This window comes from Chionomys nivalis, chromosome 6 (assembly GCF_950005125.1).
Source record: "Chionomys nivalis chromosome 6, mChiNiv1.1, whole genome shotgun sequence".
NCBI classification, from domain to species: Eukaryota; Metazoa; Chordata; class Mammalia; order Rodentia; family Cricetidae; genus Chionomys; species Chionomys nivalis.
This window is the reverse complement of record NC_080091.1, coordinates 10,467,979-10,495,902: the sequence shown is the minus strand read 5'-3', so window position 1 is coordinate 10,495,902 and position 27,924 is coordinate 10,467,979. Positions and strand designations below refer to the sequence as shown.

Here is a 27,924-nt window from a genome sequence, read left to right as displayed (position 1 = left end):
TTACCTTCCAGGTCTCCCAGAACTTTGAAAATGTTCTTCAATATTGTGGTCTTCCCATTTGTACCCTAAAATACAGTACCAGAAAATGTATATGATATATCACCCAAAATTAAGCACAACTGAAATTACTCTCTTGTGTGAACCTTAGAACAATGCTTGATTTATTCACTCAAGTATACCTCTTTCACATTTGAAATTACAGAAGAGCAATGATATCAAAGAAATGCATGGCTTCTTAAGTTAAAAAGTGACAGAAAGCTCACATTATTACCTATAGAAGTGAGGTTCCAGTAGGTTTCCAGCATCACTTCTTTGTAGAGACTCTTCTGAGATGGATCCAGCAAAGTCCACTCTTCATGAGTGAAGTTCACATGCACATCTTCATAGGTCACTGCATCCTAAAGTATCCCAAATATGTATATAATAGAAAGGTTGAGACAAACTGTATTTCAAATGTCCACTTCATTGAAAATATATTTACATAATTCTGTATACTCAATGTATTCTATGAAATGGAGCATAGAATTTCAAATGCAGCCACCAACTCATTTCATAAGAAAATAGAAAAGGAGAATGTTTTCTATTTCTGTGCTCACCAATTAGAATATGGCATTGAAAGAGAAATAATATATTATTCCTATATAGTAATATATACAGGGAGATATACAAACAGTTTAACAGTATATCAGAAAAATTGTATCCAATTTGTTAACTACAAAAAAGAGTAGACAATATGGGCATCATGGTACACACCTTTAACCCCAAACCTCAGGAGGCAGAGATAGAACTATTATTCCATGCCAGCCTAATCTATGTGGACATTTCCAGGACAGCCAAAGTTATATAGTGAGATCTTGTCTGAAACAAAACAACAACAACAACAACAACAACAACAACAACAAAAACAGAAAGCACTCAAGGGCTTCCTCAAAACTGCTCCATAGTGTTAAACATTCCCTCCAATTCTGTATTAGTGTATCACAAACTGGAGTGACCTCTTGTAAATTGTAAGGCTAATAAATCCTAGAAAGGTAAATCTTTTTAATAAGTTATGGACTGACAGATCAAAATTTCTCAAGAATATTAGTAAATGCTTATCCTAAAACAATAACAATAAAATGATGGGGTATATAAAGAATAGTTAACAAATAAGATCATCTTTTGCTTTTGAAGAGATCCCAGATCAATACCTATCACACTGGAGGCACTAAACTGCTCAACTGAAGGACCTGGTTTTAGCTCTGAGCACCCATATTGCTCAAAATGACCTGTAATTCCAGTTCCAGATGATTTTCTGGTCTCCATGGGTATCAGTCATACACACTATACATATAATTAAAATTCTATTAAAATAAAAAACAAAGGGGCACAACTCAACCTCAAGACAGATATAACCTCAGAGTAAAAAATTGAGAAAAGATTTTCCAATCAAATGAACCTAACAAACAAGCAGGTATAGTTATTGGACTATCTAATAAAATAGACTTCAAACTAAATTCAATCAAAAGAGATGGAGGAGGACAGTTCATATTCATCACAGGGAAAATCCATCAGATGAAGTCTCAATTATGTACATATATGCCCCAAAATACAAGGACACCCACATTTATAAATGAAACATTACTACAGTTTAAATCAAACCCCACACACTAGTAATAGGAGACTTCAATACCTCAACTCAACAATGAACAGGTCTGCCAGACAAAATTTAACAGAGAAATAAGGGAAATAACAGATGTTATGACTCAAGTGGACCTAACAGACATCTATATATCATTTGACCCAAACACCAAAGACTATATCTTCTTAGCACCTCATGGATCCTTCTCTAAAAGTAACTACATACCAGTAACAAAGCAAACATCAACAGATGCAAAAAAAATGGTATAACTCCCTGATTCTTATCAAATCACCATGGCTTAAAGTTATAATTCAACAACAACACAAATGGCAGAAAGCCTACAAACTCATGGAAACTGAACAGTGTTCAACTAATTCATAGCTGGGTCAAGGAAGAAATAAAGAAATTCAAAACTTCCTAGAATTCAACAAAAATGAAAAAACAACATATGCAAATTTATGGGATGCTATGAAAGCAGTGCTAAGATGAAAACTCCAAGCACTAAGTGCTTACATAAAGAACATGCAGAAAGATCACACTAGTAACTTTTTATTTCATTGTATGGACTGCTATGTTAAACCAACATAAAGGTATCTTACTTCCAAAATTTGAGTTTAAGGATATGTTGCTTTGAAAAAGAGATTCTTCTTTTGTCTCTACAGAGGATGAGAACCTGTGGATTGTTTCCAGACCAATATGGTTTGATGGAACAAGACCTCCTGAAAGTTCTCTGTGAATACCCCCAAAAAACCCTTAAAAGATTACCTCACTCAATAAACAGCAGGAAGAACTTTGGAGAAAACTACACCCATATTCCCAAATATTGACTATAAATGTTTATTTATACTTAAAGGGGGGATATGATATAGATATGAATAATTTGCATTGGTATAGATCTTGGTTTATTGATACAAATTTAAGGTCAATTTTGTTATATGTATATTTCTGCTCTTGATTAAGATATTGTATTTGTCTAGCTCATTTTAAAATGTAATGTATAATTTAAAAATATAGGTTAATAGATAATCATCTATAATAGGCAAGCTTGTAGTCATGATAGTTAGATTTGTTAGATTTTCTAGATGTATAGAAATATATTTCAGTTAGATAAGTATTCTTCAAATCTTTCAGAGACCTTCAGAATATGGCATTTAAAATGTTTAAGAACTTAAGCCTTTTCATGACAGTGAGACACATCTGCACCTGGCAGCACAAGCGACTTCAAGAGAAAGATGGGCACCAATGAGGCTTCTTATGGAGTAGGCTAGTCATTTGGGCAGAAACTGCTCTTGCCTGGACATGCAGGGCCTGCAGAGAAATGACTGCTAAACTTGCCTAAATGTGAGAACATTTTGGGGGGTTCCTGCTACATGAAAAAGTCTGCTAGACATTCTGTAGAACACAGAAAAAATGTAACGGACAAACTTCCAATATAGACAAAACTTTCTTTGAAATCTCCTGCTTCAGGGAAATTCCATACTATGGGCCTGTAGGCTGAAGATGGATGCCCCAATGGTACAGAAGAACTTTTGGTGACTGTCCAGGCAATGAGATGTCTCTGTCAATTCTAGAGTTTTGGGAGTTGCTCACAATGCACTTCCTGTTTACTTAGGTAATATTATATCCTTCTGCAGTCTTTGACGTAGTTGAAATTTATAGTTTTACTTAGTTCTGATAAAAGATAAAGTATATAAAAATATTGTAACTGTAATTCTTGCTTGATAACTGTTTTGTTATATGTAATTTTACTGTTAAAGTTAAAACCTTCCTTTTTATTTAAACAGAAAAAGGGAGGTGATGCAGGAGTCCCCTCTGTGTGCTGTGACTACCATAAATAAATAAAGAAACTGCTTTGGACCTATAGCAAAGCAAAACTTGGGTAGTTGGGAAAGACGAAACTGAATGCTAGGAGGAAGAAGGCAGGGTTGGGGAGATGCCATGGATCCACCACCCGAGATAGACATGCTGAAACTTTGCTGGTAGGCCACAACCTCATGGTGATACACAGATTAATGGAGATTGGTTAAATTAATATATAAGAGTTAGCCAATAAGAAGTTAGAGCTAATGGGCCCAGCAGTGATTTAATTCATACAGTTTCCATGTGGTTATTTTAGTTCTGGGCAGCTGGGATGAACAAGCGTTTCCTCCTACAACAAAGCACACACACTATGACACACCTTAACAAACAAGACACGCCTACTCACAAAAGGGCATGCCACAGAAGAAGCAAGATGTGACCTGCCCCACCAAAAAAGGTACTGATCCATGTGGTTAACACAGATAAGAATAATGGGCTAATGTAAGTTATAAGAGTTAATAAGAAGCCTGAGTTAATGGGCCAATCATTTTATGACTAATGTAGAACTCTGTGTGATTTCTTTGGGACCTAACGACTGTGGAAACTGGGCAGGACAGAAACCTCAAACAACAACTTTGAGCAAGCTGAAACTCTCTGACTTTCAGAAAAGGTGGACTAGGTTCACATTTTTGGGCATTCACAAATTTCTGCTATCAATGGTAAGAGACTGAATAACAGATGACAATGATGAAGGCTCTCTGGGACCAGAGACAAATCTGTTCAGCCATTCTCCTGGGGATGCAAGGAGAGCACCTCATAAAGACTCACCCAAAACTTGTCGGGTGATATGAAACAGTATGAACCTACAACAATTTCAGTGAGTGGAAAGAAAAAATTTTCTATGACAGCCTGCAGAACTGTGACACACTGAATATGGAGTGAATCTAGACACTTAACATAAATTTTGTTTGGTTCCCCATTCATAGAGGAAAACATTTTTATGTAGTAATCATACATTATAAAAGTAATAGTAACTTTAATTAATAGTTTAGTTGTTTTTGTAAATAAAAATGTTATAATTATTGAAAAGCAACATCTAAAGTGCATTATAATATGCAATTATGATTATTTAAGGTGAAGTTTGCCCCAAAATATGCGGGGTTTGGCATATGTATTAGAGATTTCTATGCAGTATGAAGTATGTTAAAGAATTTGAGGCTTCCAAAATTAGGTTTCAGTCCATATCTTTTCTCTGAGTGCATGGCATCTGAGTGCATGGCATTTTCTCTTGTTTCTCTCCCTACCCAACTTCCTCAGAGAACCTGGAAAACTTTGGATCAGGTCTGGTGGAAGCAAAAAAGGCAGTCTTTTGGTGTGGTTATGTGTGACCGTTATAGATAATGCCATAAAGAAGCTGTATTTCTTACTGGGTAGAAAGCCCATGCAAGGCTTCCATGGTTAGAAATTTTGCTGTGGGAGCACATTCTGTTCCTGCATCCAATAGCCTTAAGATACCAGCCCACTTGGGCAAGGTCTCTGATACTGTAAAAGCAGCTGTAAAGCATGCACTCACTCTCTTGCTTCCAGCTCCAACTTCTGGCTGCTAGACTCTGTTCATGTTCACTCAGAAGACTGATATCTAGAACAGTGATCTGTAAGTTTTCTTTTATAAATAATAACCTTTTATTATTCATAATTATGAACTGGTATGGGATTATTTTGTAACTTCTGTCATCAAAATTTGCTTTTACTATTTTAACAAGTTGAAATCTTAAAGTTTTCTATTCCAGACTTTTCTGGATAATCATCAGCAACATCAGGATAAGTATATCTCTACTCCACACACTGTACCAATTGAACTTCAATTTCATCCTGTGGGGGGGAAAAACATAAGCATGCCCTCTCTCCATACCAAAACAGTGTCAGGACCAGAAAAGCCAGAGTGAGACCTATTGTGTCCTTTACTGATCCACCTATTTTAAATCCTGTTGTGTGGGAAGGAAAAGAAATTGTGGTGACACTCAGCAATACACATCTTTTAGATTGACCTGCCATACAAGAAGTCTTAATGACTTAAAATTTTTCTTACGTTGGGTATGGTAAAGTAATTCCTGTATGTTTAGCAAAGAATATTGTTTTGTAGGGATGTCTTGGAGTGTTTCTAAAACTAATTATGGGACATGATAAACATTGTACTTATTTTACAAAGTTATTGCTTCCTCAAGGTAATTCAGTAAATGATACTTCACCCCCTCGACAGTTTCCTCCAGACATGAAGAAACTGCAAGAATTTAATAGAATTGTGTTTTGAAGACAATGTACTGGGATTATTCCATTAACGTACATCAGAGGGACATCACAGTAAATTCTTGACAGGTCTGGAAATCAAGAAGATTATAGTGACTCATGCTTTGTTTACAGCAGAATCTTGGACTGTCCACTGGAATTTAGTATTCTAGTACAAAATTCTCACAGACATACATTTGGAAACTTGTTCAGCCATAGGAACAGTGGCAGGAAAATCCAGTTCTTCAAAACTATTTACCCCTGAAAGGAACTGTCTTGGCTTGTGTTCTTTTGGTGGGGGAGATAAAACTCTATTTGTAAGGTTTTGTGTTTAATGTATCATGTCCTGATTGTATTTTGACTAACTGTATTTCTCAAGTGGATGATCATACCTGTATATTAGTGTTGAAAGAACCTTCTTTTGTAATGTTGCCTATGATGTGAATGATCCATGGTTTGATAACAAAGCATTGCAAGTAGTTGAAGAAATCAAGAAATCTTTAAGTAGACAGAAAAATGTTTCTTGATTAGTTGTAACAGCGACTTCATCTCCTGTTGTTCTGCTTACTGCAGTTGCTTCAGGGCTTTGTCTCAGTCTATTCAAAACACAGCATTTGTCAATTATCTAAGAATGTTTCTATGACATTGGAGACATAAGAAGATAGTGAATTAAATTAGAACATAAGTTGAATGCCTTGTATGATGTGATACAATTTGGGGGAGAAGAGCTCCAGATCCTAAAAATCAGTACAGTTGAAATTACATGTTACTTATGAATGGATCTGTGTTACATCTTCTATGTATAATGAAAGTGTTATTGGTTAGGACAGAATTAAAGCACATCTCGAGGAAATCTGGCATGATTTTAATGAATCCTTAGATTTAACTAAATTATATCAAGAAATTTTTTAAATAAAAAGACTAAATTGAATTTTGATGCAGCAAAAGAAGTTGAAGATATTTTGAACAATTTAAAAAGGCTGTTCTATCATAGTTAGCATTTACCTCACTTCTTCGTAGTAATGGAATTATTGGAGCTTGTGTTCTATTGGGCATTATTTGTTTACCTATAATTTTCAATGTGACTTTGAACTTGATGGAGATAGTGGGCTCAGAATTTCCTAGAGAATAACTCTGCACACTTTCCTAAACTTATAATATCAGAGACTGACAGTCAAAGATGGGTAAGTTTTCTTTACCTCCTTTCAAACTAAAACAGAACATAAACCTTTGAGATTCATGCTCTTAAGACATGTAAGGCTGGAGAAAGGAACCCTCAAGGCAGATGCAGTCTTCTGAGGGATTCTGAGGGGTCTTTAAAAAATAAATGAAAGGGGAAATGTGTGGGAACCCATGTGCAACTCAATTTCAATCTGGAGATATAATTAGCTTAAAGAAGTCATTTGAGTTCAAGATTGCCTAGTCTGCTTGCTCCAAATATCCTTGAAGACTGTGAGAAAGTTCTGATTAAGCCCATGAGGAAGAGCATTTTTGCCCAGATGAAAGCACATATTATCTATAAAGATTTGGGCTGGTGTATGCCACTCTGGGGAACTCCTCAGTGATTGGTAGCTGCTTGCTACTAGCAGAATTCTTGTATTGAGATAATGCACCTACTTGAGCTTCCTCCCGAGGACCACCTAGTACTGTCCTTTGTTCTGCTTTTGCCTATAATTAGTATGGATGCTGGCTGAGAAATAAACTGTGGCTATTTGGTATTTACCTTCTATCTATCCCGGTCTATTCTATGTTTTTGTCTTTGTTTCTCATAATCTGCCATTTCCTATAACCTCATGCCCTGCTGTGGGATAACGGTCTCATACTCTGGAAAGTTTTGTCACTTGTACTGGTTTAATAAAATGTTGATTGTTCAGTAGTCAGGAAGGAAGTATATGTTTGGAGACCAGAACAGGAGAATTTTAGGAAGAGGAAAGGCTCAGTTTGCAGTTGTCACCCAGACACAGAGAAAGAAATATGAGAATGCCCCACTGATAAAAGATATCAAGCCACATGACTGACACAGACAAGAATTATGATTAAGATGTAAAGATTAGTTAATAGGAAAGCCTGAGCTAATAGGCCAATCAGATTATAATTAATGTAGCCCTCTGTGTGTTTCTTTGGGACTGAATGGCTATGAGATGGTGTGGAACAGAAACTCTGTCAACAAATGTCACCAATGTGGACAACTACATCCACTTAAAACCTGAGAGAGCTTGGGAAGTAATTCTAGACACAAAAGAACAGAGGTAAGCATAGTTTTTTGATAGCAGTATTTTCTCATGTGGACTCTGTTTGCTAGAGGCAAGCATGTCTCATTTAAGAGAAGTTTCCTGATTCAGATTTAGCTGCAAAAACCTTGCAGCCCTCTTAAGAGGCCCTGCCACAAAACACTTAAATGGTGTTTATGAATAGCCAACAGCATACTTCTTGGTGTGGCAGAGACCTTGAAACTATAGAGTTGTGGCAATAAACATGGCTCCTGCTGAAGGTGAAAGTCACAAAACAATTCCACACCAGTTAAAATTATGATTAATAAGAGGGTTATTTATTTAAAGGGAAAACTTACCCTCACCGTCCTAGACAACAGCCCTCTGCATGACCAGGAAAAGAGTCTAATAGCCGGAAGCAGAGCCCAAAGCAAGGGAGAGAGTGCAGAGCAATGGCTGCTTTTTAAAGCAAAAAAGACCACACCCAAGTGGGCTGGTATCTTAAAGGTTATTGGCTGAAGGAGCAAAAAAAGCTCCTGCAGCACCTCCCCCTTTTGTTTAAGTAAGAGAGTTCCAAACCCAATACAAAATAATATACACTAGGAACAGATATCAAGTATATGATAAGAATTACAATCAGCATAAACAAATTAAGCATGGAACATATGCTAAATGTTTTAATAAACATTCTATCCTATGGAGTTGAAGTCTTGTATTGGAAATGACTTGACTTGATCATAAGAGGATGATAACTACAACTATCTAATCTTCAACCCTACTGAAGGCCTGAAAGGGATATAATATTACTTGAGCAGGCAGGAAGTACAATCAAGTAGCTTCCAAAGTGAGCAATATATGACAGAGACAATTAGCTACCTGAGCAATCACCCAAAGTCTCACTCATTTGTAATGTTCAAGCAACCAACCTTGGCTATGGCCTAGTGTAATTGACAGACCATTTTCAGAGGCAGGAAATTTTTCAAAACTGTCTTACCTGTCTTGGCAAGATTTGAAAGTCCTGCTTACCCATTTTCAGATATCATGTAACTTGTCAGTGGTTGAGGCATTGTCAGTTCCTTGCCCAAAGGCCAGTTTTTCCAAGAAGAAAATAACCTCCAAGTAGAGTGTCTTTGGTGCTCAACATTCTCTCAGGAATAGATTGGTGCTGTCAGAATCAGTCATGTCTCATGTCAACAGAACCCTAAGTTATTTAAATGCCATGTTCCACAGATCCTTGAAGTGGTTGAAGATTACCCACCTAGGCAGAATACAATCTCTATGTATCTAAAGAACCTAATTGATCTAACTGTATGTACAGCAAGCATGAACAACTATTGACCTATAATAGTAAATACTTGTATAACTTAAAGACCTAAACTTCATGTCAGACTATTAAATAATCTGTAAACAAATTTGCAACAAATGAGGACAATGACCTCAAAATGTAAACAATATATAAGTATCTTGATCAAAGGTGTGAGTAATATATAATGCAATATGAAAATATATCTTAAAAATTGTATCAATATACAAAATGTCCTAAACAGGGTTAATAACATACATATACACAATCTGAAAAAAAATCTTTGTATAGGTGTACAAACAATGTAAACAAAACTAACAAATATAATTTGAACTTGTAGCAATATACAAAAACTATACCAATGTAAAGTATCCATGAATAATAGCTCACAAGTAGTCACCCTATTACCCACTATTACTATCCCCCCCTTTTTTCTTTGTAACAAACATAGTTTTCACACCAACCCTCTATCTAATACAAGTAATAATCAAGAACCCCTAAACAGTGTTCCAACCCTATGGACAAACTTTTTTGGGATGGGAGCATCATCTTCTAGAATTGCTTCTTGCTGTCATAAGGGTGATGTTCTCTTAATAGGATCCTATAATATTAATGTGATGGTTAAGTTTTTAAAATACTGTCTAGTATAGTGCAAACAATTTCCAAGCAGTCGATAGCTAGGTTTTTTTTTCAAAGTTCTTATTTGGAGTTCTGGCCAGAATGTCATGAGAAGGTACACCATTTCAGCAGCTGATACCCAAAAAGAGAAACAGTCTTATAGTAGCTCTGTCTGCATCACAATGTCATCTCAACTAGGTAGAGTTGTTGCTGTGGGGCCCCATCTTCTTCCTGGAAACTTCAAAGATTACTGCAGGAAAAGGATTTGTAAGAAAATCTATTGTTCATCATGAAAAACTTAAACATCATCCATATATACATACATTCAATGAAGAATATGATACAGACAAAAAAGACATGGAGAAAGTAAAAATTTTTCTAAAGTCTTTCTTCTGTCCTATACCAGATGGCTCCTATATGAGACAAAAACTCTGAATGTTCCTTTTAATAACACACATGGATTAAAAGAAGTACAGAGCTATTGTCCAACTCCAAAACCAGCTGAATATATGAATATACATATATATATATATATATTCGTGTGTGTGTGTGTGTGTGTAAATGTAAGTGTAACCCATACTTGGATTCATAAACCATATTCTGTTTTCTAAATGCTCAGTGGATAGTTATTATTTTTTCTATCAGCATTCAAACATCCAAGGTCTTTTGAATTTTTTGAAAATGAGTGTTGTCCTGCAAAGGCAAGAACAGAACCCTGCTCCCATCTATGTGATTTTCTTACCACTTGTATGGTTATCACCATTGTGGATGAGCTGTCATTTCTCCTTTTCAATAGGTTTCTCTCTCTTTTTTTTTTTTTTTGATTTTTCGAGACAGGGTTTCTCTGTAGCTTTCTCATTTTCAAAGCGAATCTTTACTAATTATGATGGTATCCATAATCTTCTCCTGTGGAAGCAAGAGCAAAACCCCTTCCACAACACAGTACATCTCCTGGTTTCTATTGTGAGGTCAACACATCCTTGAAATATAATGGTTGATTCAATTCAGAAGTTTTTTCCATTATCCAAAAATTGGCATTTGTAGACTTCTGTCTCAAAACTGATCTGCAATTCCAGTACTTGGAGGCTGAGGCAGGATGATTACATGCAAGATCAAACTGTTCCTGGCCAGCTTGGGCTACAAAGAAACTTCAGAATATATCTCTGAAAAGCACAGGGTCTTTTAAAAAGATAATAGTGGATTAGTGATTTGGCTTAGTGGGTACAAATGCTTGACATGCCAGTACAAGCCAGAAAAGATGAGTTTGAACCCAGGTATGCATATGAAGGTGAAAGAAGAAAACAATTTCAGAAAATTTGTCCTCTGACCTCTCCTTACATTCATGTGGTCTGCTGCCTATGACAGACCCAGAGGATTGTATATACTAGCAAATGTCTTAAAGTTTCTAAGAATTAAAATTAGGAATTAGCTTTGTTTATCATATTATATCATAGCTTTGTTTTTCATATTATGTCCTGAAGATAATGATTTAATAACAGAGCTAAGAATGATGCACTTTTAGAAATGATGCAGTCTTTACAGAGTAATAATAAACAGATAGCTAAAAAAATTAATACCATTGAAAAGGATAATATTAATTTGACAAACAAAATTTCATCCATGTCAAAGGGTGCTGAGAAATTATCTGAAAGAATTCATACCATTGAATTTAACAATTGAAATCTGTTAAAAAGTTATGCTAGGTTAAAAGATAGGTATCTCCCCCCATCCTCTCCTTCTCACATTTCTCACCCCATTTACCCTTAGCCCCATGCCACCTCACCCCCAAGTTCCCAGTTTTTGCCTGGCAATCTTTTTTTTTATTCTTTTTTAATTAATATTTCCACCTGCTCCCCGTTTCCCATTTCCCTCCCCTCCTCCCAAATATTGCCCCCTCCCCCTACTCCCCTCCCCTATCCCCACTCCTCTTCTCCACCCTCCACACCATTCCCCCTCCCTCTCGATACTGAAGAGCAGTCCAAATTCTCTGCCCTGCGGGAAGACGAAGGTCTTCTATCTACGTCCAGGAAGGTGAGCGTCTAAACAGGCTAAGCTCCCACAAAGCCAGTTCATGTATTAGGATCGAAACCTAGTGCCATTGTCCTTGGCTTCTCATCAGCCTTCATTGTCCGCCATGCTCAGAGAGTCCAGTTTCAACCCTTGCTTATTCAGTCCCAGACGAGCTGGCCTTGGTGGGCTCCCAATAAATCAGATCCACTGTCACAGTGGGTGGGTGCATCCCTCGTGGTCCTGATTTCCTTTCTCATGTTCTCCCTCCTTCTGCTCCTCATTTGGACCTTAAGAGCTCAGATGCCTGGCAATCTTGTCTACTTCCCCTATCCAGGCAGATGGCTATGTGTTTTTCTTTGGGTTAACCTTCTTATTTAGCTTCTCTAGAATCATAGAAATTATATGTTCAATGTCCTTTATTTATGGCTAGAAACCAATTATGAGTGAGTACATCCCATGTTCATCTTTTTGGGTCTGGGATGGTTGGGATAAAGGAAGGGTGGATACAGGAGCAGAGAAATATATATCCTAATTAAGGGAGCCATCTTAGGGTTGGCAAGAGACTTGACTCTAGAGGGGCTCCAAGGCATCCAGGGAGATGTCCCCAGCTAGTACATTGGGCAACTGAGGAGAGGGAACCTGAAACGACCCTATCCTACAGCCATACTGATGAATATCTTGCATATCACCTTAGAACCTTCATCTGGCGATGGATCAAGATAGAGACAGAGACCCAAATTGGAGCAACGGACTGAGCTCTTAAGGTCCAAATGAGGAGCAGAAGGAGGGAGAACATGAGCAAGGAAGTCAGGACCACGAGGGGTGCACCCACCTACTATGACAGTGGAACTGATCAATTGGGAGCTCACCAAGGCCAGATGGACTGGGACTGAATAAGCATGGGTTGAAACTGGACTCTCTGAACATGGCGGACAATGAAGGCTGATGAGAAGCCAAGGACAATGGCACTAGGTTTTGAGCCTAGCCTGTTTGGATGCTCACCTTCCTGGACCTAGATAGAAGTGGGAGGACCTTGGACTTTCAGCAGGGCAGGGAATTTGGACTGAGCTCTTCAGTCTCGAGAGGAAGGAGGAATGGAGTGGGGGGAGGGGGAGAGGAGTGGGGAGGGGGGAGGGGAGTTGGGGGGGAGGGGACTATGTGTGGGAGGAGGGGGAGGGAAATGGGAAACGGGGAGGAGGCGGAATCTTAATTAAAAAATAATAAAGAGAAAAAAATAAAATAAAATAAAAAGATAAATAAAAAAAAGATAGGTATCTCTCTAGGAAGACATTTTGCACACCATTCAAATAATGTACAAGGATGAGATGTTATCACTACTGGAAAAGTTTCTTACCTTGAAATCATATTTGCAGAATAAGGAGCAGATGTTAAATGACTCAGTGAAAGCACTAGATTATACTCAGGTCAAGAGATTCAGGCTTTAGAAAAGGCAGTGGTAAAAAGATTTAAAATGATTGAGGAAATTAGTGGAACTAATAAGCAAGGAGAGAAGGTACAAGAACAGGATTTAGCCTCACCAGTTCATGTTAGGGTCAGAGATAACTTACCCAGGTTCTAACTACATACACTGTCATTGTCTCTAACAAGCCATCCAGTACTTAATACCCAAAAGAATTCAAAGAATGAAAATTGCAACATATGGGTATGAACGATCTAACAGAAATCAAGCAAGCAATAGTATCTTATGACTTGCTTCACCATTTGTTAGAGAAATAGTGAAAACATGGACTTCAAGCAATAAGGATGCCCTACATGACTGGCTACAGTTAGTTTCAGCAGTTATTGAAGATGGCTCCAGCTTCTATGAATATGCTAATGATGAGAAGAGGCAAAAATTTCAGAACAAGGAAAAGCTAAAGGATTTGAGGCTTCCCAAGATAAAATTCTTAGTGAGGGCTATTACACTTATCAACAGGACCAGTCTCTTTATAATAAACACACCTTTTCCCTATGCATACAGCATCCATAAAAGCTTGGGACAGGATTCAAGAACTAAGAAAAAGACTTAAATCATATATTAGGGTTATATAAGGCCAAAGAGAACTCTTTAGTGACTTTTTAAAAAGATTAAATTAGGCTATGCAAATAGAGTAACAGGCCCAGAAGCTAGATGATAAATTATTGAAACTCTGGCTTTTGGAAAAGCCAATATAGAATGCAAGAGGATGCTTAGGCCTTTAAAGGTTAGAACAGCACCAATGGATGAATGGATCCTGCATACAATGAACATTGAGATATTTGACTACAATACTGAGGCTTGGGTAGGAGAAGCAATTTCCAAAGGAATGAGGAGACATCAAAATGACAAATGTTTTAATTGTGGTAGAATAGGAAATCTGAGAAGGGATTGTAGACAAGGTGTTCCTAGAAATAATGTCTCCTCTGGGAATGGCAAAAATAGATGGTCTCAGCCTTCTGGATTATGTAGACGATGTGGCAAAGGTCAACATTGGATCAATGAATGTAGATCAGCAAAAGACAGAGAAGGCAATCCAATACCATTGGGAACCTCATAGGCCCCCAGGTCAAACATGATCCAGCCATTCCCAGTTACTATAGAAGACATGTCTCACCAGGAAAATTTAAAAAGCCATTGCCTGCTGAAAAAAAAAAAGAAAAAGAAAAAGAAAAGAAAAAATACTGTCTTGGATGACATAATAAACATGGAGGATAAACCAAAAATTGTAATAGGAAATAAGAAACATATATTTTGGCAGACTTCTATAAATAATCAAAGACCAAAGCTAAGAGTATGTATAAATAACATTGTAATTGAGGGAATACAAGACACAGTTGGGGATGTGACTATCATTACTCCAGAATCTTAGCATCTGAATTGGCCTCTTTAAGAGGAAAATGTTCAGTTCCTAAAAATTGGAACCCTATCTCAAGTGAAACAAAGCACAAGATGGGTTGAATGAGTAGGGGCAGAAGGACAGAGAGAGACCAAAGCCATATGTGGCTAATATCACAGTATATTTATTGGGTTTTTACCTGCTGCAGCAATGAAATACCTAGATTAACATTCCTGCAGTTCCAGAAACATGAGTTTCTGGATATTTCTGGGAAGGGTACAATAAAAAGGAGACATTCAGGCTGTACAAAAACACAAAAACACTAACAAACCTTCAGAGGTACCAGTGTCCCTACCTTTAAAATCGTTAACTAAGAAACCAATACAAGTTAAACAATGGCCTTTAACAAAAGAGAATCTGCCGGTTTTAGAACAGTTAGTACAGGAGTAACTAGATGCTCTCTATATTGAAGAATCAACCAGGCCTTGGAATTCTACTGTATTTGTTGCTAAAAAGTAATCTGGAACATTAAGAATGGTGCCAGATCTAAGAGCTGTCAACAAGGCAATTCAACCTATGGGCCCTCTATAATCTGAAATTCCTCTGCCTTCCCTATTACCTAAAGGATGGCCTCTTATAGTTATTGATTTAAAAGACTGTTTCTTCACTATACCCTTATAAGAAAAGGACAGAAAAGAAATTGCCTTTACAGAGTCTCCTAATAATAATTCTCAACCTACTAGGAGATACCAGTGGATGATCCACAGGTAATGCTCAATAGCCCCACCCTGTACCAATACTTTGTAAGTCAGCCATTGCAAATAATACATAAGCAATTTCCCAAATCTATAATACATGGATGACATTTTGGTATTTTATTCAAATTCAGATACCTTAGAAAGAATTTTTAAAGAAGTAAAGAAAGTTTTACCTCAATGGGTATTACAAATTGCTCTTGAATAAATACAAAGAGAAAATTCTATTTACCTAGATTGTAAAATATTTACAGAAAATTATAACATAAAAAGCTGAAACTAGGAGACACCAATTGCAGACTCTTAACGACTTTCAAAGATTGCTAGGAGACATTTCTAATCTATGACCTGCTGTTGGGATAAAACTTGATCTAATAATTCATTTAAACAGGAGCTTAAATGGTGAGAAAGGCTTAAATAGTTCCAGGGAATTAACAGCTGAAACTGAGAAAGAATTAACTTTGGTTGAAGAGAAGTTTACAGAAGGCACAAGTGGATTGGGTGTATCAAAATCTTAACAATATTCTAGTCATACTGCCTTCCAGAATTTCTGCTACAGGAATTTTAATGAATAGGGAAGATATTACCTTAGAATGTATCTTTTTACCACATAAATGGAGTAAAACATTTAAAAGTTATATGAAAATGTTCTCAGAACTATTTATAAAAAGAAAATTGTGACTTCATCAACTAGCAGGAATAGACCCAGCAGAAATTATAGTGCCTTTTAATACTAATGAAATTTAAAAAAAAAAAAAAACTATGGGAAGACAATGAATGCTGGCAAAAAGTTGTGATAATTATTTTAGGAGAGATTCATAGTAATTATTTCAAAAACAATAGAATTAACCTTATAAAGTAAACTACTTGGATTCTTACATGAATTGTATGTGAGACACCAATAACTGGAGCTTGTACATTCTATACTGATGCAAATAAATCAGGAAAAACAGGCTACAAATTAGAAGATTTAAGTAAGGTGGAACAAAGCCCTTATAATTCTGGGGTGGGAGGTCCTTCTGTCTATGTGTTGCTTTTATTGGTTAATGAATAAAGAAATTACCTTGTCCTGTTGATAGGGCAGAAATTAGGTAGGCAGGGAAAACTAGACTGAATGCTGGAAGGAAGAAGGCACAGTTGAAGAGACATCATGGAGCCTCCACCAGAGTCAGATATGCCAAAACTTAGCCAGTAAGCCACTGCCATGTGGCGATACAGAGAATAATTGAGATGGGTTAAATTAAAACATAAGAGATAGCCAGTAAAACATTATAGCTAATAGGCCAAGCAATGTTTTAAATAATATAGTTTCTGTGTGATTATTTCAGGTCTAAGATAGCCAGGTGGCTAGGAACCAACATAATTACTACATAATTCTTCTTAATACATAATTCTGTCCAAAAGGCAGCGTTATATGCTATTCTCATGGTACTAAGGGATTTTAAAGAACCTCTCAATAGTTACTGATTTATAATATACAGAAAGAGTTGTCTTGCATATTAAAACCACTGAATTCATACCAGATAATACATAATTGACTTCATTATTCATTCAGGTTGAAGACATAATCAGGAATAGGTTTTGCGTATACATTACACACATCTGATCTCATACAGATCTGTCAGGTCCTCTAGCTCAAGATAATGCAGAAATTGACTGAATATTGATTGGAAGTTGCTGAAGACCTCAGAATTTCAAAAAAAAAATCATGTCAATAGTAAAGCTTTAAAGAAAGAGTTTTATATTACATGGCAACAAGCTAAGATTATAAGAAGATGTCTTACTTCCTCTCTAGAGCCAAACACCAATACCTATTGGGAGAAACCCAAAGAGTACTCAAAGGAATAAAATCTGACAGATGGATGTGTTGCACTTTACAGAATTTGGAAAATTAAAATATGTTCACCACACCATTGACATTTATTCAGATTTTCAACAGGCAACTTCCTTGAGCTCAGAAAAGTCTGATTCAGCAATCACACATTTATTAGAAGTTATGGACATCATTGGTATACCTGCACAAACAAAGACAGATAATGGTTCAGTCTATGTCTATAAGAATAAAACAGCTTTTGCTTATTATAATATAAAACATATAACAGGTGTACCAAAAATTTTAAGAGAGCAAACAGTTATAAAAAGATCAAATTGAAGTATAAAAGATATGCTAAACAAACAGGGATGAAAATATCCACAGAAATAGATTTCATAATGATCTATTAAACTTAAATTTTCTTAAGGCAGTTGAGAAAGGAACTATGACATCAGAGAGACATTGGATAATAGAAAAGATTTCTGAATATCAAGGATGTGTTGACCTCAGTGTGGAAACCAGGAGATGTCCTATGTTGGGGAAGAGGTTTCACTCTTGTTTCCACAGAAGAAAATCTATGAATACCATCAATATTAATAAAGATTTGATTTTAATAGGAGAAATCTCTTGAGAAAGAGAAATGACAGCTCATCCATGGAGGTGACAATCATACAGGTGGTAAGAAAACCTAATAAGGGTTGGGGCAGGGTTTTGTTCTTGTCTTTGCAGGAAAATGCTGATCATCAAAATGTCAAGACACCCTGAATATTTGGATGCCTAAAAAAAAAATAACTATTCAGAAAGGATCTCCGAGGAAAGAGAAATATGATTTAGGAGGACAGATCATCTACAGGGTAAAATTTCATTATCTATATGTATGTACATACATACATACACACACGTACACACATATGTGCACATGCACACACACTACCCAGTAAAATAATAGACTCACTTAAAAATCAAAGCTGTCTTTGGAGTTGGACAGTGGCTATCCTTCTCTCAATCTAAGCATGTTGTAAAAAGAAAAATTCAGAGTTTCTTTCTCATGTCAGGAGCCATCTGGTATGGGACAGAAAGAAGAATTTAGGGAAAATTTTACTTTTCTCAATACCTATTTTTGTCTCTGTTGTAACTTTTGTTGAATATATGTCTATATAAAAAATGTTTACATTTTTCTGCAATGAACAATAAATTTTCCTGCAGTAATCTTTGAAGTTTCCAGGAAGAAACTGGGGCCCCATAACAATGACTCCACTTGGTGGATATGATGTCATTATGCTGATAGTGCCACTATAAGACTGGTTTTGGGTACCAGCTGCTAAAGATGGTTCCAACTTAGTTAGCTGAAATGGTGTACCTTCTTACAATCTTCTGGCCAGAACTCCAAATAAGAACTTTAGAAAAACCCTATTGACTACCCAGAGATTATCTGCACTTAAATCAGACAATAATCTTGAAACTTAACCATCGTTTTAGTTTTACAGGATCCCATAGAAAGAACATCACCCACATGACAGCTGGGAGTAATTCTAGAAACGATGACCCTTCTTCCAACAAAGTTTGTCCTCAGGGTTAGGGACATCAAATAGGGGTTGATTATAATTGGTATAGGATTGGGGATTAGGGTGAAAGTTTTTTAGGCTCAGGGATCTCACTTAAAAAGAAAAACAAGAAAATTGGGAAAGATAATAGGTAGATTAGCGTGAACTTATACTAACAATAATAATAGTGAATCATAAATAGTTTTGAACTATTATTTATAGACAGTTTACATTGGTATAGATTCTTGTATATTGATACAAATTAAAATTATATTTGCTATATTGAGCATGCTCCTATTTCTTAGACAGTATTTGTACACTTATGCAGTTATTTTTTCATATCGTATGCATGCAAGTTTCTATGTTTAAGACATTTTGTATATTGATACAATTTTAGGATATATTTAACATATTGCACTATACATTTCTATCTCTGATCAAGATACTTATACATTGTTTACATCTTGAGGTCATTGGCCTCATTTGCTGCACAGTTGTTTAAATACTGTTTAATATTCTAATATGAAGTCTTAGTTTTAAGCTATACATGTATTAAGTATTATAGGTCAAAAAGTTATCCATGTTTGTCATACTGATTAGTAATACTAATCAGGTTCTTTAGATACATAGAGATTGTATACTGCATAGATAGGTAATCTCCAACCACTTCAAAGAGCTATAGAATATGGCACTTAAGTAACTTAGGGCTCTGCTGATGTGAGACACAATTGCTCCTGGCAGCATAGATGTATTCCCAAGAGAATGTTGGGCACCGAAGACATTCCACTTGGAGCTTGTTTTCTTCTTGATAAAACTGGCCTTTAGGTAAGGAACTGCCTATGTCTTGACCACTGATAAAATGCATGGTGTCCAGACAGGACAAGCAGGATACAAGAAAAAGACTACCAAACCTTTCCAAGACAGGGTAAGACAGTTTTGAAAATTTTCCTGCCTCTAAAAATGGGCTGTCAGTTATTCTAGGCCTTAGCCCAAGTTGGTTGCTCCAGCATTGCAAATGAGACTTTGGGTGACTGCCCAGGCAGCCAGTTGTCTCTGTTATTTATTGCACATTTTGGAAGCTGCTTGATTGTACTTCCTGTAATATTATTGCACTCTGGTAATATTATTTCCCTTCTCAGGTTTTTGATGGGGAGGAAGACTAGATAGTCATAATTACTTTTCTCTCATGACTTAGCAACGCCATTTCTAATACAAGGCTTAGACTCCTTAGGATAGGATAATTATTGAAACAGCATATGCTTCTTGCTTAATGTTGTATATGCTGGTTGTAATTTGAATTTTTATACTTGATATCTGTTCATATTATATATAGTTTTGTATTGGTTTGGAACTCTTATTTAAATGGCAGTCAATGCCATTTGAAAGGCTGGACCAGGATGGGTGTGGTCTTGGGTACCAAAAAGGTTCATGCTCTCTGCTCACTTTCTCTTGTCTCTCTTGCCTGGATGCTGGATTCAGACCAGTGTGGTTTGATGGAAAAAGAACCCCCAAAGGTCACCGTGAACACCCATAAAAATGACGATATCCAACAATCAGCAGAAAGCAGTATGGAGAAAACTACGCCTATATTCCCAAATATTGTCTATAAATGTTTGTTTACCTTTAAAGGGGGATATGATATAGATATGAATAATTTGCATTGGTACAGATCTTGGCTTACTGATACAAATTTAAGGTCAATTTTGTTATATGTATATTTCTGCTCTTGATTAAGGTATCGTGTTTGTGTAGCTTATTTTAAGATGTAATGTATAATTTAAAATATAGATTAATAGATAATCATCTATAATAGTCAAGCTTGTAGTCATGTTAGTTAGATTTCCTAGACATATAGACATATATTTCAGTTAGATGGGTATTCTTCAAATCTTTTAGAAACCTTCAGAATATGGCACTCAAAATGTTTAAAAACTTAAGACTTTTCATGACCGTGAAACACATCTGTTCCTGGCAGAAAAAAAAATACTTCAAGAGGAAGATGGCCATCAAAGATGCTCCTTATGGAGTTGGTTAGCCATTTGGGCAAGAAACTACTCTTGCTTGGACTGCTTGGTGTTATGCTGTATGAACTGGACATGCAGGACCCACAGAAAAATGACTGCTGAAGTTGTCTAAAGGTGAGACCATCCTTCAGGGTTCCTGCTTCATGAAAGAATCTGCCAGACATTCTTCAGGACACAGAAGAAAATGACTGACAAACTACCACTATAGGCAGAACTGTCTTTGAAATTTCCTGCTTCATGGAAAACTCTGCTCCATACTATGGGCCTGTAGGCTGAAGACGGATGCTCCAACAGTAGAGAGGAACTTTAGGTGACTGTCTAGGTAGTGAGATGTCTCTGTCAATTCTAGAGTTTTGGAAGTTGCTTACAATGCATTTCCTATTTACTTAGGTAATATATTCTTCTGGAGTCTTTAATGGAGTTGAAAAATTTATAGTTATAGTTTTCCTTAATTATGAGAAAAGATAAAATAGATATAAATAGTGTAATTGTAATTCTTGCTTGGTAACAGTTTTGTTATATGTAATTTTACTATGTTAAAGTTAAAACCTTCTTTTTATTTAAACAGAAAAGGGAAGGTGATGTGGGATTCCCCTCTGTGTGCTGTGATTATCATTAATGAATAAAGAAACTGCTTTGGACCTTTAGCAAGGCAGAACTTAGGTAGGCAGGGAAAGCTAGGCTGAATGCTGGGAAAATGAGGGGAGGAATCAGAGAGAAGCAATGGAGCCATCTCCAGAGTCCAACATGCCAAAACTTTGCCAGTAAGCCACTGCCACATAGCGATACACAGATTAATAGAAATGGGTTAAATTATTATGTAAGAGTTAGCCAATAAGCTAGAGCTAATGGGCCAAGCAGTGATTTAAATAATACAGTTCCTATGTGATTATTTTGGGTCTAAGCTAGCCAGGCAGCCTTTCAACACACTCTTCCAGGATATGACACAGAGTCATGGTTTATGTTCAAGGCAGGGAAGAGAAATTGGATTTGGTCCAGGTGATCAGACTCCCAATATGGTGCTAATGTCCACAGTATCTGAATATTCTCAAAGCTCCATTCCCCCGAGGGTAACTGTTCTGGTCATCTACAAAGGGCAGAGTAAACCTACAGGGGCAGATAGCTTGCTCAAGGTCACACAATGCAAGAATGCCACAACTTAATCCACCAAAAGTCAAATTCATCAAATATGTACTCATTCATTTATTCTTGATACTATCCTTCGCCATATAGCCAATATATTTTCAAGCTCATGATCTTCCTGCCTCAGTGTGCCAATTATTGGCATTTCAGGCCTGTGTGACCATGCCAGGTCAAGAAATGTTGAAGTAGTGCATACCAGAACACAGGACTTGGACTGATTGCTTATGAATATGACTCTGAGGCTGAATGTGCTGCTACTGTGTGGATAGTTAGTGAAAAACAGATCAGGACAGCAAAGAGGTTTTGTTTTATTTATTTATTTTTGCAAAAGAGGGGTGTCTGATTATCTTAGGATTTCTATAGTTGTATTAAACACAATGACCAAAAGCAACTTGGGTAAGAAAGGGTTTATTTGACTTACATTTTCATATCACTGTCCATCATTGAGAAAAGTCTAGACAGGAACTGAAGCAGGGCAGGAACCTGAGCCAGGAGCTGATGCAGTCACTATGGAGGGTACCACTTACTGGCTTGTTCCTCGTGGCTTGCTTAGATTGCTTTCTTAATGAACCCAAGACCACCAACCCAGGGATGGCACACCCATAATGGGCTGGTCCTCCCCATTAATCATGAATTAAGAAAATACCCTATAGGCTTACCTACAACCTGATCTTATGGAGGCATTATCTCAGTTGTGGCTCCCTCTTCTCAGATGACTACAGCTGTGGAATAAAACTATCCAGACACTGATTATTCACCTAAACTGGATTAAATGGAATCCTGGATGAGTGACCCCTGAAGTGGGAGAGAACAGAGAGGAGATCCCAGAGTCTATGTCATGTTGGATTTAATTCCTGGGGCTAGAGGATTATAAATGCATTCTGCTGTTACTACTTCTGTTTGATTAGACAATCTTTACCCAAACTCTTCAAGAGACTTTTAAACAATATATCAAGCTGATTAAATGTTACATGCCTGTTATTCAAGCAGTCAGACTAGTATGGGCTACAAAGGGAAATACAGGAGATCAGGAACTATATTGAAGGATTCTATCTCATGTAATATGTTTTTGTGAAGTGCTACAATTTGTCACAGAGCTTTTTATATGCTAGGGCAACTGAGGTACCCCTCCCCTATATCCCCAGCACCTTGGTTTCCATGTTTGGTGGCATAAATATTACACACATTTGAAAGCCCACTTGTATTCTTTTTTCACAGGTTATGACATCATGCATTATTTTGTTGTTGGGGACAAGGTCAGGATTGATCTGGAGCCACATGCTAACACTAGGTTGACCTTATTTGCATTCTTCTGCCTCTGCCTCCTGAGTCCTAGTATTACATTTGTGCACCACCATCCACAGTTGGTTTTGTTTTGGGGAAACAGGTCTCAACTAGTCCAGGTTGGCCTCAAGGTCAATAAATAGCTGAGTAGCCTTGCATTTCTTCCCTACCAAGCTACATCCTCTAGGTAGTAACACTTTTATACTAAACACTGGGGCTAGACATAATGACATACACTTTTAATATCAGCAGTGGAGGACATAACAACAGACACTGAAGAAACCTAGAGGATCATAAGGACATACTTGAAAATTTCTCAGTCAAATTGGAAATCTAAGACAAATTGATAATTTTCTTGATAGGCATCACTTGCTAAAATTAAATGAACATTGGATAAACAACTTAAATAGACATATAACCCCTAAGGAAATTAAAAACAATCACCAAAGCCCAGGACCAGATGATTTTAGTGCAAAATTCTACCAGATTTTCAATACTGCTCAAATTACTCCAGAAACAGAAAAATAGCTAGGCAGTGGTGACTTATGCCTTCAATCCTAGCACTTGCAGAAGCAGGCAGATATCTCAGAGTTCAAAGTCAGCCTACTATACAAAACCTAGTTCCCCGACAGCCAGAGCTGTTGCACAGCAAAACACTGTCTCTAAAAGTCAAAATAAGTAAATAAACAAATAAATAATAAAAGAAGGAAAAGAACAAGGATATAGAAGGAACATTGCCAAATTCATTTTATGAGGACAGTTACCCTGAACCCAAACCACATAAATGAATACCCAACAAGAAAAGAGAATTACAGACCAGCTTCCCTTATGAACATAGATGCAAAGCTTGTCAATAAAATACTCACAAATCAAATCTAAGAACACATCAAAAAGATCAAAAGATCATCCACCCATGATCAAGTAGGCTTCATCTAAATTCAGAAATGGTCGGCATACAAAAATTAAGAGAAGTAACCACCATATAAATAAACAGAAAGAAAAAAAATTAGACCATCTCATTAGATGCAGAAAAGGCCTTTGACAAAAATCAAACAGCTCTTCATGATAAAAGTCCTGCAGAGATGAGGGATACAGGGAACACACCTAAGCAAAATAAATGCAATTTCCAGCAGGCCTACATTCAACACCAAATTAAATGGAGAGAAACTCAAAGTTATTTACCTAAACTCAGGAACAAGACAAAGCTGTTCAGGCACACCATATCTGTTCAATATAGATATGGAAGTCTTAACTAGAGCAGTAAGACAAATGAATGAGATCAAGGAAATAAAATGGAAAAAAGAAATAAAAGTATTTTTTATTTGCAGGTGATGTAAATGACCCCAAAAAAAATTTACAGAAGAATTTCTACAGCTAATAAACACATTCAGCAAAGTAGCTGGATATACAATTACTTCACAAATCAGCAACTCTCATATGTACAAATGACAAAAGAACTGAGAAAGAAAACAGGAAAATAACACCATTCAAAATTGCTCAAATTATATAAAATATCTTGGGGTAACTCTAAGCAAGTGAAAGACTTTATAATAAAACTTCAAGTCTTTGTAGAAAGAACTGAAAAGTTATGAGAAGATGAAAAGATCTCCATAGCAAAAATGGCAATCTTACTAAAAGTAATCTACACATGTAATATCAGTCCCATCAAAATCCCAACACAATTGTTTACAGACTATGAAAGGAAAATTCTCAGCTTTGAATGGGAAAAAGAAAATGCCCAGGATAATAAAAACAATTTGAACCATAAAAGAACTACTGGAGGTCTCACTATTCCAAATTGCATGTTGTACTATAGAGGTATAGTAAAAATAAATAAATTAATTAACAAATTAATTAATTAAAAACATACATGGTATCAGAAACAATGATCAATGAAATTGATATCCCAGAATGAACCCACACTCCTATAGACACCTGGGTTTTTTTGTTTGTTTGTTTGTTTTTGTTTTATAAAGAAGCAGAAATACATCCTGGAATAAAGACAGCATCTTCAACAAATAGTGCCGGTCAAACTGGATGTGTGCATGTAGAAGAATAGATCTATACTCATCATCCTGTACAAACTCAAGTCCACATTTATAAGAGAGTGTATGACCCTGCCCTGTGTAAAATGTTAGTTGCTGAGTTGTAGGCTGAAACATAAGCCACAGCCAAATGCCTTGTGTCTCAATCTTGTCTCCTGACTGAATGGGTCAACCAGGTTTGCACTTACCAATATGAGAGAGTTTCCCACCTGGAAATTTCAGTGGCTCAAGTTAACCTCCCCAAATTATCATACACCAATTTGGTTTCCTTTCATTTATATAGTATGAATTAATGCATACTGGGAAAGTACACAGAACTCAGCCTGCCCAATCAGATCCTTCTTTATAACAGAGACACATGTGGGTCAATGACTTAAACAACCTCTAATCTAGCTATGGCCTAGTTTTTTTTTCCCCTGCGTATATACAATAAATTATTCCTTCTATTCTAATCTCAATGGAGTAGCTGTTTCACACACAAATCATTTTCCTTCTAGTATAAAGGACAGCCTACTCTGTGACTCAAGTGGAGTCTTTAAGAACTTTGTGCTCCTACAAACCTTTCATCAACCATTGAAGAGGCTGAGTCAGGAGAACAGCAGGGTCACTGTCCAGGAGCCTAAACACTGAGGGATCTAGGCAAAGAATGTCAACATAACAAACCTTGTCTCAAAATAATTTTCTGAAAGCTTCAAGGTGCAATTGTTCTAGAATTAATGTGCCATGACGATGAGAAATCATGCCACACACTTAGAGAATTACCAGAGAAAAAAGTCTCTTCAGTAATTACAAGTCTCCAGATCTACCTAACGCACAAAGAGGATCTGTCCAGGAACAGATCTGCTAGCTCATATACACCAGAGGCTTATGCACTCTACATGTGCTGTCAACCCGGAGAAATGCTGCTGACCGCACTCCTGCTATCATGGCCTGCTCAGTTTGCTTCCTTAGATAACCTGGAATCACCTGCCCAGGGTGGCACCAACCACCCTATGGAATGGACCCTATTACATCAAGCACTAATCAAGAATATATATATACCTTATAGATTTGCCTACAGACCAGAGTGACTCTAGCTTGTGTCAAGTTGAACAAATCTAACCTGGATACCTACTGAGTCATATCCCAAACACCAATGACAGAGTGTTAAGCAAATCTCAACTCTCTTAACACTTGCTTTTCAACATATACTTATGGATGCATGCACATGCCTTTAATCCCACATTTGGGAGGCAAACGCAGGCAGATCTTTGTGAGTTTGAGGCCAGTCTGGTCTACGGTCAGGCTCCAAAAGCTACACAGAGAAACCCCATCTCAAAAATAGGAAAACCTAAAAAATAAAAGGTAAAGTAAAATAAAAATAAAAAAAATATGTCAAGTTCAGGATTGGAGAGATGACTCAGCAGTAGTTAACCAACACTTTTTTCTTGTAGAAGTCCTGGGTTTGGTTCCCGACACTAACATGGTGAACACAATCATCCCTAGATGCTGTTGCAGGGAATCTGATGCCTCCTTCTGTCTTCTGTGGGCACCAAACACCCATGAGGTCAACATACACATATGCAAGCAAAGCATTCATACACATGAAATAAAATAATATAGGAAAATTAAAAACATCATTATATCTCTTATAAGTCAGAAATAAACCAGAAATACACAGAAATGTAACAAATCTCTGTAGCAAACACTATAAATTTGTAATTAAGAGGCTCAAAGGATTGTAAGACAAAAAGATTAAGTATTATTTCAGTACGGAATTTAAGCTATAGATTCAGCAACAGTCCAATAAAACGTCTAACATTTTTTCCTATCAGTAACAGAAAACTGCTGACAAAAGACATCATGAACGAAAAAATGATCAACACAACACTGAGTAAATAGCACATCCATTAACACACTCTGGTTCAAAACGTCTCACACAACAATGACTTAAGCGTGGAAAAGAACAAAGAGATCAACAGAACATGAGAGCCAACTTTGACATAGAAACATAATTAATATAGTCAATTTTGACACATGAGGTCAGGAAACCAGGAAGTGGGGCTTAACACAGGTGACAGGTCCACCCTGGCATCTCCACGCAGATGTGTTCATGACACAGACTTTACACCCTGCACAGCACTAACTGCAGACGGATCCTACACCTGAATGTTCAGTGCCAAGTGCAGAACTTCTAGAAGACGCTAGAGGAACCCGGGCTCTACGAGTTAACAAGTCTGCCTCCCAGTAGACAATGAAAGCCTCACAAGGCGCTAGTCATCAATAAAGACAATGCACACAGTCACCCCACACACACCCTCAGCCTCTGTGTTCTGCGCAGCCGCAGCCCGCACGGGTGTCACTCGGAGGCCGCAGGACCCGAGAGAGGACAGCGGAGACCCCGGGGGAACTCGCGGACCTCACGGGGCGCGCGGCCAGCCGTTGTCTGCCACAGCCCCGGGAGGACCCCACACCGGCTCTTCCTCACGTGGGGCGGCGGCCCTCGCTCACCATGGCGGACTCTGAGCTCGCCCCGCTCTCCCCACAGCTCCCGAAAGCGGGTCACAGCGCTACAACAGGGAACGAGTGTCTCCCTCTGCCCGGGAGGTGCAGCAGAGCCTGCTGCAAGGCGGGCCGGAAGTGCCCGCCCTTATTCTGAAGAGCAGTACGCTT

The 27,924-nt window shown here is 37.2% G+C and overlaps 1 protein-coding gene across 1 annotated transcript; it reads right to left on the bottom strand.

Annotated features, from left to right (window-relative positions):
* LOC130876062 (zinc finger protein 120-like) lies at nt 1-27,855 on the bottom strand. Its single transcript, XM_057772487.1, has 3 exons — nt 27,763-27,855; nt 272-398; nt 1-65 (listed from the first exon to the last, which is right to left on the bottom strand). The coding sequence occupies exons 1-3, from the start codon at nt 27,763-27,765 to the stop codon at nt 1-3; spliced, it is 195 nt and encodes a 64-aa protein (XP_057628470.1). The 5' UTR covers nt 27,766-27,855.
* Between the last annotated feature and the right edge of the window lie 69 nt (nt 27,856-27,924).

Bases quoted from the DNA above. Each gene is read 5' to 3' on its own strand.
- LOC130876062 (XM_057772487.1), bottom strand. The intron at 66-271 runs GTAATAATGTGA...ACTGTATTTTAG, and splicing joins CTGGAACCTCACTTCTATAG to GGTACAAATGGGAAGACCAC.